Here is a 13,885-nt window from a genome sequence, read left to right as displayed (position 1 = left end):
ATTAATTTAGTTAAAATGCGTTCCTTGATTGGGCTAAAGTAGAGAATTTGACAAGATTGCTCAGGATCTGTATGACTGTTTATTAAATGTTTTAAACAGTTTAGCAGATGCTAATATTAGTTTGGATGTTAATGGTGGTGACAAAACATGTTTATTTTGTAATCTGTAGGTAAAATAATTTGGTTGTTTTCAGGGTACAAATATTTTATCCACTATGATATCATAAAGATCAAAGAATGTAAATTCCACAGTTGCTGTTCACAGACAAATTGGAATGCAATTTTTTCTTACTATGCAGATGTTGGGCCACTAAATCTATGTTTTTTTTTTCAAGTTGGAAAAACCTTTATATATACGTAACGTATTAAAACCTTTTAACTACATACCGTTACCGAGCACTGTTTAATCTTTAACCGCTGATTTGTTATGAATTAAATTGCATTCTTAATTGCCTAAATACCTTATATTTTTAAAAGCCTGGTTTGGGACTGCACTCATTTATTCTTAAAGGGTAATCCATAAAGCTGAAAGGCCTGTATTAAATTGAACATCAATGGCAAGCCTGTCATGAGGATTATAGAATTAGAACTTCTAGTGATTTACAGAATGAGAAAACAAATAGGAGATTTTATACACATTTATATATACTTCTTAAATAAATCCTTGATTTCATTTGTTCTGTATGTTGTAGCTTTTTTTTTGTACAAGAACTGTGGTTAATAAAATTCAATTTAAAGGTCTTCACAGATATACTTGTAGTACCACTTCTCTGTGAAAAGTGGGGAACACTCATCTCAAACTGTTGCATACACCTACAGTATCTGTGAACTTCGTAAATAAGGGGTAATCTCCACTAACTCTTCAGTCACCTCACGCATTCTTTCTTTACATCTGCAGGAAAATGGATAAACTGAATGTGGACTTAAATTCTTTTTGTCATTCCCTTAAGCTCGTGATGTTTCTTTGCATTTACATGCACATGCCACAAGTATATGTGTTTACTTGGAGTTTTATCACTAGACCTGTATTTTAACAATGATTTCAGAACAATCTTTAAAATAATAAATTGATTCTAGCAGTTAATGCCCTTACGTTAATTGGGAGCAGAGGGTCGTATTGCCTTCAGAACACTAGTTTATTTCAGACCACTAGAAATTGCCTGTCCAATTGAGAGGAGAGTGAAAGTATGAAATTGCCTTCAGTGTGTACATTTCTCATGCACTTTCTCATGCATTTCTCATATTTTCCTGAATAAAATTGGACTTAATGAATTTATTTTACTGGTAGTTAGGATTACTTTTGCTTTACTATCGTCATTTGGTGTCCCAGTGTGGTGCTTTTATATCATGTCTTTGAATAGAATTTGTCTGAAAATCCAAGCAAGATGAAAGATTAATATCAAGCAGTATTCTTTAGATTTTGCTTCAATAAAAATTGAGAATTTACTATATTAATTTTCTTTAACTTGCCTGGTGAAAGAGCAAGTACTTTAACACTGTGTCCAGCTATGCAGTGTTTCAGAGGCATTGCTTTAGAAATCTGGCAGTGGGGGCATTCGGAGAATGAACTAAACTCTATTGATCTCTGTTCACATCTTTTTTTTGTTTGTTTTTATATAACAGGATTCTGAACTGCCTTTGCTAAAAATCTCAAAACTTTATTGTACTGTCTTCAGGTTTAAGAAATGAGAACAAAAATTACAGTATGGGGTTAAATTCCCTCTGTAGTCCTAAAACAAAGAATTGCAGAAGTTTGTTTTAAAAATTTTTGCTTCATTTGCAGGCAACCTATTCCGTTAACTTTTTGCTAATGAGTTTAAATAAAATGAATTTGGCAGATGTAAAAAAATGTTTTTAAAATGTGCTTTTTTTTCTTTCCTTCTATTCACTTTTTAGATTAGAGATACTAAATCAACAGATCAGAAAACAACCTTACTGCATTTTCTGGCAGAAATCTGTGAGGAGAATTACCGGGACATCTTAAAATTCCCAGATGAACTGCAGCATGTTGAGAGTGCAAGTAAAGGTAAGCAAGTAGATGAAACACCTAGAGGTAATAGCTCTTTGGAGATATTTCATGTCAAAACATTTCTCTTCAGATTGCAGGATTATGTAACATGTAAGCATTGATAATCCACATGGATTTTTTTTCTTGTCTGATGTTTATTGATTTAAGAAAAAGTGAGGGGGAGAAATAGTAATAAAGTAACTTCTCTTCTTCTGAAGTAGGTTGTGGAAATAATACAACATAGCGAAGTGCTTACAAAATGATATGTAAAAAATTGTATAGGCATTGTTGATTACTGTTAGGCCTTTCAAGTCTTACTGTTTGAGAGTAAACACCCATGCATGTATATGCATATGTTTCTCATTTTAATACCTGATTTTTTTAAAAGAGAATAGCAAATATGCTTTCTAACGTGCTCAGATTCCATGTGAAAGGTACAATTCAATTTACACTGTACAGTCAATGATTAATACTGATTTTATTTTTGGTCAGTTTGCAGTATTGCCCAGTAGATGTGATAGAGAACTTGATTTATTGTTGGATAACTTTTATATATAATAAGCTGTGCTTTTTTAGTGCACTTGTTGCTTAGCTATGGAAAGATTAAAATGAAGTCTTACTTTGCTTTTATTTTCATGTAAGCATAAAGAATCAGTATCTGAACAAAAGATGTACGATTTTTAACAAATAGGAGATAAAGCGTAAAACTGGATTTTAATATGCAAAGGTCAGTGGGAATTAGATGAACTGCCCATGCATGTACCAAAATCTTCAATAATCTGATGTTAGGTATAATAAAATATTTTTATCTTTTTAAACATGGAATATCAACCTAGTGATTTTTGAAAACTAAAACTAAATTGGGAAACAGTTTTTTTCTGGAAAGTATATGTGAAGGTCAAACTGATTAACTATCAAGAGATTATTGGCAAAGCATTCTTTCTTACTTAAAGCAGACTATATGAAAAGAAAAGCAATAAAATCACGTGGTTGTGACAAACTGGTTGCAAGTAATATTCAGTTATAGCGTTTTCTCTTACAATTTTATGATTTATGATTTTAATATATACTTAAAAAATTCACATCCCTTTTTGCAGTCAAAGAAAAACTTCAAAAATAAGAGAATACCTCACTAGAGTCAGGCAACACGTTTGGGATTTCTAGAAAAAGTTGTTAAAAGTATTTGAAAATCCTTGCAAAAGATATGTATACTGTAACTTGAAGCTCCTCTGACTATTAAGCTTACCAGAAACGGTAGAAAAGAAATACATAACCCACGTAATGAAGAAGATGAAAGTTAACCATATATTTTATAATAATAATTTGTTTTCAAATTTTAAAAGAACAATAGCTGTAAATCATAGTTTGTGGTTTAAATAGAGTGCCTATATTTAAAATGAAACATAACCATATTTTTATCAGTTGATTATTCTGACTAGTTCCTCCTGAGTTTAACAATTCTTGACATACTTTTGTTATCTGCTTGCTTTGTCTGCCGAAGTTGGGAACTACTAGGCTTTCTACCAGGATGTAGACTCATGAGAAGTTTTGTAAGGCTTTTTTTTCTGGTCCAACTCTCGTTTACTTAAGGTGGATCCCTAGTGCAGTTTTCTGCATTTGGCCATTGTGTTCCATGTGCTTTCTTTGACTTTTTGGTCAAGGCAACGTGATACCTTACATATATATGTATACACACACACATATTGGAGGAGTATCTTTTGGGGAGTTAGTTCTGCAGTTAAGTAGGACTCTCAAGAACAGCTAAACTCCAGGTGAAGGGCAGAGTTTACTGGTGAATCCAGTATAGGTAGTAAGGTCTCTTTCAGAAATTGTGGGGTTTTGTTCCTTTTTTTTTTTTTCCCAGTACATAGCATAGAGGATTGTTTGCCTGAAATCAAGGTATACCATATATTTTTTAAGTATTGTTTAAAAAAAAAACAACAAAAAACAGCTGCGGAGTATTCTATTTAAAAGGAAGTGAAAGAGATCTTGTGGGAGGCGAATTATGTGTGTGTAGTAGAGTAGAAAGTACTGATAACAGGAACAGTTTTCTCACTCATGTTGACATACAATTTTTTTTCTGGATTTACAAATGTGTTTCAGACAATTGAGACATTTCTCTAGAAAGGACATTAGCAATCATAAGCACTGGAATGCAAATATATATACTTTATATTATGTACTATTGCAAATACTGGAAGTAAATACCATTTTTGAAAGTCTGTACAGGTGTTTCATTGAGACCATGTCAAATTCAGAGGGGGAAAATATTTTAAAATGTGTGATTGTTGTTTTAAAGTATAGCAATTTAAAACATACTCATAAGTAGTAGTCATTTTTCTGTCAAATGGAAGTTCTATAGTTCATTGCAGTAGAAGAAACTGTTTTTAACAAAGAAATCTGTGGTATTTTCTACTTTGCACAGCTTAAGTTGCTGAAACAGATTTTGCCTGATCTCGCATGTTAGTGGATATGAAACAGACAGTGACTTATGGCATTATAAATATAATGCCTGCGTATGTGACTGTTCTTTCCGTAATAGAATCTGAAAGCTGGCATTTTGCTTCAGAATCAAAAGTCAGTCTTACACTGTATAGTGACTTCTGTCATTCTTTTCATTCACATAAAATGCAATAATAAAACGTCAGAAAATCTCTCAATGTATTTTTCTGAATGTAGGTGCATCAGATACTGGAGAATTGTTTTCCTCCAGAAAACTGTATTTGCATATGTCATGTCATATATGCATATGTATTTGCACTCCCATATTTGCATATATCATCATGGTATTGATGGTGGCTTATCCATCATCTCATTAAAAGCTTTTTGACAGAAGTGTTCTCTTTCACTGACAAGATTTCAGTGAAGAAGACAGAGAAGTAAAGCTTCGCAGATTTTGTGTTGCAGTTCCAAACTGCAATTTCTGAAAGACATCCTGTTGGGAGACTCAGTAGGATTCAGGATTGGCCTGCAAAAATGTTTAAAAAGTTTTCCCTGTCTTTTAGGGGCTTTAGAATTTATTTGGCAGTTATCTTCTAATGTGTAGTAAGTGTTATGCAAAGTCATGGTAGTTTGGAATTTGAAGCTACATTTTCAAGCTATGATTTGAATTCCACTTTAAACAAAGCTTTCTAGTATGGCATATGTTTTAAGGATTCAGTTCTCTCACTGAAGTGCAATTATCAGGGGCAAAAATAGGGGACAGTGCAGATGACTCTCATAGGCTGTTACTTATTAAAGAAATTAGAGCATTAAAGAATTTATGAATATAGTTAAACCAATTGAGGTTTGAAGACCATTTTAAGTGGCTTCTCAAAGAAAGAAATGCATTCAGAATTCCTTATTACCAACCTTTAGTGAGAAGTTGGTACTGTTTTGTAGCTTTCACAATGCTACTTATTTTTATTCTCATCTGTTCTTGAATTTGCACTCTTCTTGATATGAGCAAGGTTGTTATGCCTCTGGAGGCATGGCTTGCACTTCAACAAATTGGAAAGACCAAACACTTGTTAAAAGTTGAGAGCCTGAAAAGGAGGTCTGTTAGATCAAATTGTTCCATTCCTTGTCTAGTGCATTTTTAATAACTCAGTGATTGAACAGCTTTCCCTGATTGTGTTACCGACGCTTTACTCCTCCTCTTACTTTGCATTCCTTTCTGCCTGCGATTTCTGCACATACACCATGGTGGTATATCATGTGCCATAGCTGTTTCACAGTGAATTATTTATATACAATATGTGTATATATAAATTTTAGGCTATACAAACAAGCCAAGCAAAGTTGGACTATAGACTAATAGTGACAGTGCAAAATGCGAGCTATTGATGCAAATGCAGCAGAATTTACTGTGAATAATCAACACTTCAAAAATTGGTTGAAATTAATAGAAAGAACATAAAAGTTCAGTCATTTGCTTTGGCCTGACTTGCGTTTTAACTTTACTTTATACCTTTTCCAGGAAGTGTATGCTCATCTAATAGATACTGATTTTTTCCAACATAGACACAGCTTTTGAGAACTTGAAAGATGTTTTAAATTAAATTACTTTCAAAGTAAGGTTAATTTGTGGAATGCTCTGGAGGAGATCCATATTGCCAGGAGAATGCTGCTGGACACACTGCTGTTTTCAGTGATCACCTCTGGCTATGTTTGTGAAATAGGGACATCTATTTTCTAAAGGAATTTTATTTGTAATACTGGAAGTACCTTGATGTTCAACTGATAAAGATTTATATTCTGCTATGTACTGTTGGCAGTTTACTCGTAGGTGAAAATATACAAAAAGTATGGTATTGACAAGGTATTTCAGAGAAAGTAGGAAGCTGGCACACAGGATTTGTGCAGGTCACAAAATAAGCATAAATTGTCAGGATTCATCCAGGAGAATCACCACAAACAAACAAACAACAAAAAAGGTGTTCTTACCTTAAAATTGCAGTTCATCTTGGCTTGCAAATTGAGAGGATAATAGAATCCATACACAATTGCTTTAGCAGTTGAGTCATATTTTAATCAAAGTCTGAAATGATAAAATATTATATATCACAGATGCATACATTTATATATTACACATGTGTCTGTGTGTAATATACACGTGTATGCTTGTGGGACTATATATCTCAAAATGTGCCTGGATATTAAGTGTGTGCCATATGTATGTCTCTATTCTCTATTTACTTTTTGGTGCTGTACTATGAGTCCTTTACTTCTTTTTAATTGTCAGTGACCTGTGTTATTCAAACCTATCTTTGATGTTAACTGAGGGTTTCACAGACATTGGTTTATAGAAAGCAGTTTAATTTCAATAAAAGAAAAATATTTGATCTTTTTTCTATGTCTGTTCCTTAAATCACTTCTGTAACTAAGTACATGCATTAATAAGATGATTCATTTAAGCAAGTACATGTATTAATAAGGTGAAGTCTCTTTGAACCTTAGTTACTTTCTAATCTTTGAATTACATATAAAAGAATGAGATATTAGATTTTTTACCAATAAATTTAAATAGAAATTGAATCATTTGAACTAATGGTAGAATTAAGTGGTGACATTTCCATATGAAGTGTGATGATTTGGTGGATTACATTAGATATTTTCACTTATTTTTATGAAGATTTGAACTTTTTTTATGAACAGTAATTCAGAAGAATGTGTCTACGTAATGGAATAATTCTCCTTGAGACTATTCATACTGTTGTTGTTTTCTCCCTTTCTGATACCCTTTCTTTTTAACCATATTCTGGAAGCTTTTTACTTATTGACTCTTTTTCTTAGTTTCAGCCCAGACTCTGAAGAGCAACCTTGATTCAATGAACCATCAAATCCAGCGCCTAGAGAATGACATTGAGAATTTCCCTAAAACACAAGATGAACATGATAAGTTCGTAGAAAAGATGAGCATATCCTTTTTGCATGTTTATACTGCTGATATCAATGTTATCTTTGTCTGGTTAAGTATTTCACAACACTTAAAAATAAGTTTTAAATCTCTTCTTTCATGCTCTTATTCTAGCAGAGAGAAAAGTATATCAGAATATGCTGAATGTAAGAAAACAAAAAAGCCATTTACTAAGCTGAATCTTGTGTTTTATTCGTAATTGGTGTATAATTTAACGTATTCCAAAGGAGAAAAGCAGATAGCTTTCTTAAAGGAATTAAAGTGTCTTCTCATGAAGATAGTTTTATGTTTTTGTTCTAAAGAACAGTATTTAATGGTAATTGTTGAGTCATTTCTATCTCATCAACTACCTGCAGTAGAGTTAAGATTAGTTCTTATTTTAGCTTCAGATAGGTTGATATTTGAAGGGGAGAGTATCAGGTGTGTTTTTTTTTGTTTGTTTGTTTGTTTTTTGACAGATCAGTTTAGAGTACAACTTTTTACGTATTTTGTACTTGAGAGATTTGTGCTTTTATTTCAGAATAAATAGAGAATAGAGACTGTACATTGTTTAGTACAAGGAAAAACGGTGGGAGAATACCAAAGCATGTTTGTTTAGATTGTTTTCTCTCCAAAATTTTCACATATCAATCTTTACTTTTGTGCAAGAATATAAGGTAATAAGTATACTGTCAGTGCAAGAAGCCCACAAAATTTTCTGAGACCAGGCAGAAGTTCATGTTCCTTTAAAAAAAAAAAAAATAATAATAATAAAATGCATAAAGCACACTTGTGTGGAAGCATTTAGAGTATGGTACGTGATAAAGACAGGCATTTTGTGCATTTATAGAAGCTTGGATAATTCATGTGTTATCTTAATGCAACGATAATGCAATGAGACAGAAGTAATAATTTTGTGGGGGTTTTTTGTTCAAAAAAAAATGGAGATGGATGTCTAGAGCTGCTGTTACTGGCTCATCACACTTAGTAGGTGGATGTAATGAAGGATTCACCCAACTGTTATGTATTTGAATCTGAGTTTTAGCAGGATTAATCATCTGAATGGGTTCGGTGACAGAAATTCACAAGAATATGTTTAATGTCTTCTCTGTATGCATTTATTGTAAGTTTCTGTCAAGACTGGAAAACTAACTTAAAGGAGACAACTCATAAGAAGAAAATTTTTGTTCTCTTCTGCCTTGTCTTTTTTTACAAGGTTAGGAGACTTGTTAGTAATCACATTTATCAGGTTTGCTGGTTTTTTTAGTAGAAAAAAAAATATTTTCCTGAGATGCATTCACACAGGGAAACCTTCACTTGTAATAGCCCTTTGTTTTGACATTGTGTGTAGGCTGAATACAGTCAAGTAAATCAGTTTTGTTTGAACATGAAACCAATATATTGAAATGCACCTTTTGCAACTATGTCATTTTGAATTTTACAGTTCTGTATTGCAAGTTGTATACATACTTTCAGTTGTGTTGAGCCAGTGCTTTGTCATTTGTTATTTTTCTGCTTGTGTATTTACTATACTTAGAGAAGATTATTTACATCATTCAAGTAATTTGGTGAGGAAAAGAGGCACATAGGTACCTTCTTTTGTATCTGCTGCTCATCTCCTAAATTTATTGAAGCACGAAGATTGCCTTGGAGTGTGACTGAGATTAAAACGTATATATACATATATACGTATATAAACAGCTTTTTGTATTAGCGATAATATAAGGATCCTTTAAAAAAAAAATTGTTGCAAGTCTATTAAGAACGCAGACTTGTTCTGGTGCACATATGTTAATGTCACAGCTAGATTACCAGTTCCTGGTAATTAAAGTAGGCACCCTGAACTGTAGATGTCTGACAGCTTTTATCATACCAGTGAATTTGGTGGCTTGACAAAACAGATAAGACTAAGAAATGAACTGATTCTGCCTAAAGAATGTTATGTCAGATGATCAAATTTGTTGAATATTTTAAAATTTTCTACACTCCTATATTTTTTTAGAATGGACGATAAATTTGGAAGGAATTTAAGAGGAATTATTTAAGAGGAAAAATATCTCATTTTAATCATCAATCTGTTTCTTTTGTTTCTGTCAGCTTGTTGAAGAACTGTTGTTGATAGCACATACTGAGATTAGGAAGTTGAGGAATTTCAAGCTGAATATCTCTAACTGCTTGAGTGTTTCAGAAAAATTGGTACATGTTGGAACATAAATCATCTCTCAGTAGGGTTTTGGCACGCAGGATTAAAGGCATAGTTTCTCTTTTCTTTACCTGCCACTAAACAAAGCAGCGTACAAGTAATTGTGAAAGAGACTTCCTTCAGAAAGCATAAAAGGAGTATTGTTTGGTATCCTACTAAATTAGGTCATTAATTACAATAAAAAATACCACTTGTAATATTTATAATAATAAAAGTAATTAATATAATTCGTAGTGTAGAAGGAAATGGTATAAAACAAGTTTGGTTTCTTATAACTTAAAAGAAAAACAATGCAAGTTTTTTGTATTCTGAGTGACAAAAAAATGAGTATGAATTCTGCTTATTTTTGAGTTAGATTTTATTTCCTTGATCCATTTTTAAGCAGGCTAATTTGTGACTTTTCTTTATCAGTGTTTTATTTGGTGTGTACAGTTACTCATTTCGGTGCACACTACTTGATGTAGTTACCTAGCTACGTTAGGTATTAAATACAAAGACAGGAAGAGTAATATTTTACTATTCCACAGTCTGTGTACAAAAATAGTAGATGAGTAAGTATGCTCCACTGACTAAAAAACTTAAATATAACTCTAAGAGCTTTAGTTCAATGTAGTTATGACTACAGTCTGCTAACTGGGTACACATTTCAGACACTTATTTTGACACATTTTTATTACATATAAACTGAGGCAAAATGAGTTATCTGAACAGTTTATATTTAAAACTGAAGGCAACTAAATGAAATCATTTGATTTCACAAGCACATTTGGTTTTCCATTAGACTTGCTTTAGGACTATGCAGATATTGGTTCTCGTGAATTGGTTCTGTAGTTGTGTCAGTGTGACTTCCTGCCTAAGGGTGTACGATTTTTTTCTATTTGATTGTTCATAAGGTTCAGTGAATATAATAAGAATTGCAGATGATGCAGTTGTAGTTTGATTTCCATCTTTTTTAACCAATTAATTTTATTGTGATAATACGATTTGATTTCAACTGTGATAGAGCGGTCTTAACAAGTAATGCCACTGTCAACCTCATACTTGGATTTTTCTGTCTAAAAGCATATCTTTTATGAGAGTATAAAATCTTGACTTGAAAAATTCAGTATAATTTCTTCTACATTCCTAATAGATTGTATCAATGATTTTCTTTCAAAAATACATAGATAGATGCTGGTTTGACTTCTCGTGGTTTCAGTTTCTAGCCATCTTAAGTGTTTTAAGGCTTAGTGGCTATTACGTATCTCTTTCTCAGTGCAAGAATTTTGATAGTATGGTCAGGTTGCTTAAATTAATCTGCGATAACCAAGTAGGCTCATTTCTTTACTGTTCTTGGTATTTTTTAATGTGCTTTTGTAATGCAGTTTCCAACTAAGTACAGTGTTTCAGTATTTTTGTAGCTTTACAGGCACGAGTTAAAGATTTAATATTATTTGTCTTTGTTCTACATCAGAAGCTGTTTCTGTCACCACCATCATAGTGGACCTTTGTATTCAGTTGGAATCATTGAGGTTGGAAAACACCTCTGAGATCATCTAGTCCAACCATCAAACCATTAGAAAACAATGCAAACTTGCTTCCATGACCACTACTTGCTGGGACACAGGTCTGCATCCTATAAGTGTAATTACATGTCGTTTATAAGGAACACTGAGCTTCTAGGAGGTAACTGCACAGAAATATTTCTGTGGGATTCTGAAGTGATACTATAGGCACTATCATGCTGTCATGCTTGGACTTTAGTTTACCTGCCTCATGTTGGGATTTTCTTCAGGCACTAAATTGCCCAAGTTTTAAGGAGCGCTCACAGCACTGTCTGAAGTTACTGGGATCCTGAAGCTGACTTGTATGGTTGGCCGCCAATAGCAGTTGATTTCAGAACCTAATGAGAATTACAGCTCTTCTGTAACAGAAAGTAAAATGTAATATGGTTACAGAAAAAGAAAAGACATAAAAATATTCTGCCTGTGAATTATATGGTATGTTAAGTAACTTTTTCATGATCTGATCCAGGACTAGAATAGTATTTTACTTGAAGATCATATGTATGTGAGAGGTTTCTTTATAATTAGCCCAGCTTCATGCAGCACAGGGGAGTTTGTTTCAACAGTTTAGAAGTAATTATAGACTATGACAAATTTGGCTTTCACTCCTTGATTTGTTTCAGTGTTTGTGCCTATAATTAAAGATTTTAAATGGAAAACTCAGAATTTTGTACTTACAAGTAGTAGGTATATGGATTGTTTTCTTTTTAGTGATGTTAAAGCATGAGTGTTTGTCTTGCTAGGGAAACTAGCTTTTTGCTATAGCTGCTTGTATTTAAAGAATCAGAGGTCTTGCTTTTGGACCATTATATAATTTGTAAAGAATCGCACTTTTTTTTTTAACATAATGTATCTCAGATGTATTAATGATGACTAAGTGACATACTAGTAATTAATTTTTAAGCTGTCTTTTTCTTCTATATCATTTACCTTAGTAAAAAATATTAACATGCATAATCTTGTTAAAATCTTTTAACGGCATTAACACTCTTATCTCTTAGCACTTGGGATATCCTCCTAGCTTGTTATGGAAAAAATAATTCACTTAGTGTTTTGAGATGTCATTTTTTGGGGAAGCCTGTTTTGTTTATGAGACAATTTGAAGTGCACTGGCTCCTTCTTTTCTTCATCAGTATGTATATTAATATTAGAATTTTCTCATACCTAGGGGTGCCTCAAAAGTAACACCAAAGGGTGAAATTTCTATGAAGTCTTGTATGTGCCCCTACATTTGAAATATCTGTTGTCTGAATGCACTTGTCATTACTCTTGGAACTGGAAAAGGAAAGTCATTCAAAGATTTTTGAATTATAGGTCATTTACAGTTATTGAGATCATCTTCTAAATGTACTTTTTCTTGAAATATTTGTAAAGGTTTTTTGTTCTTATATGCAAAAGTAGTATTTGAAAATAATTTCATCAGCAAGTGCAGTTTTTGATTAAAAGAGGCATTTCAGAAAAATCTTGGTTATGTAACTAGACAAAATACTTTTCCTAGGTAGTGTCTAGGGACAGAAGGTTTACCTTGCTGAAGTTACAACAGGAAGGTGTTTTTTTTCCAGACAACAGGAAGATTTTTTTTCCAAACTTCTCAACCTATTTCTTGTCCTTCCTCTTTCTCTGTTTTACATACCACCCCAGCAAGAAAAAATGAAATGTGATGGAAAATCTTTATTTTATTGTTGTTGGAAAGTTCTAAAGTATTAAGTTATGTGGTAAATAAAGGAACAGAAAGACCGAGCTTCTGGATGTAGCTTTTTCGTTGTTGTCGTTGCATTGTAAGAATATAATCAGCTGTTTTGATACTCATAGTGCTAAGAATTCATTTAAAGTTAAGCCTGCAGCTTGCAGTCAAAAATGAACTTCTAGGTATAACCAACAGAAAGCACATGTCTTAAGACTTGCTAGCCTCAGTCCTCTAAAGTCTTAAGTAAGAGGACTTAAGAGTGCAGGCAGTGAAGGGGAATGAAACCTGAGTGACTTATTCTAGCTTAAAAGATAAAAAATATCAGATGTTCTCTGCAGGACTCCAAGGAAAAATTAATACTTTTTAAAATGGATAGTCAAGCAATTTGTTAGACTTTATTTCAAATATAGAGAACACAGAACTAATAACAATAAATGCATATTACTGCTATTTTTTGTAATGGAGGAAAGGCTAGAAACAGGAGAACTTTGAAGATCTTTTTCTTTCTTTCAGTGGGGAAAAATAGATTATTGTAAGCTTCACTCAACTTTTTCAAAGCTTGATTTACTTGATTCATAAGAGGATCAGTTGAGACCATCTGGTCTACTTTGTTATCACCTATGAAACAATTATGAACTTGTAGAAATTTTTGGAGCTTGCTTAGTATCAACAAATTATAATAAGCATAAATTAGTATTGCTGATACTGCAGCCTTTAATGAGAATTCTCCTATTTGGTATTACTTCAATTTAACAGCTACATAAATAATATATTAGTAAATATTAATTGTGAGCTAAATTGTTTCTGCAAAATATGATTGAGATTCCTGTTAGAAACATACAAGATCCCCCTCTATTTTTTTTATTTAAATAGTAAGCAGATGAGTAAAAAGGCTTTGCACAGCCTACTAAAGGTACAATATAGAAAAGAAATCTTGCATTTCCTGCTGAATCTTTGGTTTATGGAATTTTCTGTTTTAACTGTACCTTATATTACTTTCTTACTCATGCTTTACGAGTTTAAAGCTCAAGGAAAGAGGGCAGAGAAGACCTTATAGGAATTCCTAG

General features: G+C 32.6%; 1 protein-coding gene across 1 annotated transcript in view; it reads left to right on the top strand.

The window, feature by feature from the left end:
* The window catches only part of DIAPH2 (diaphanous related formin 2), a 189,544-nt gene that overhangs the window by 85,348 nt on the left and 90,311 nt on the right, over positions 1-13,885 (top strand). The window contains exons 23-24 of the mRNA XM_083797793.1: positions 1,896-2,025; positions 7,282-7,407. Coding sequence (XP_083653919.1) covers positions 1,896-2,025; positions 7,282-7,407 — 256 coding nt within the window. The remainder of the gene's footprint in view (positions 1-1,895; positions 2,026-7,281; positions 7,408-13,885) is intronic.

The sequence above is a fragment of the Anser anser genome (assembly GCF_964211835.1).
Source record: "Anser anser genome assembly, chromosome: 13".
NCBI classification, from domain to species: domain Eukaryota; kingdom Metazoa; phylum Chordata; class Aves; order Anseriformes; family Anatidae; genus Anser; species Anser anser.
The sequence above is the reverse complement of the archived record's forward strand: the minus strand, read 5'-3'. Positions and strand labels throughout refer to the sequence as shown.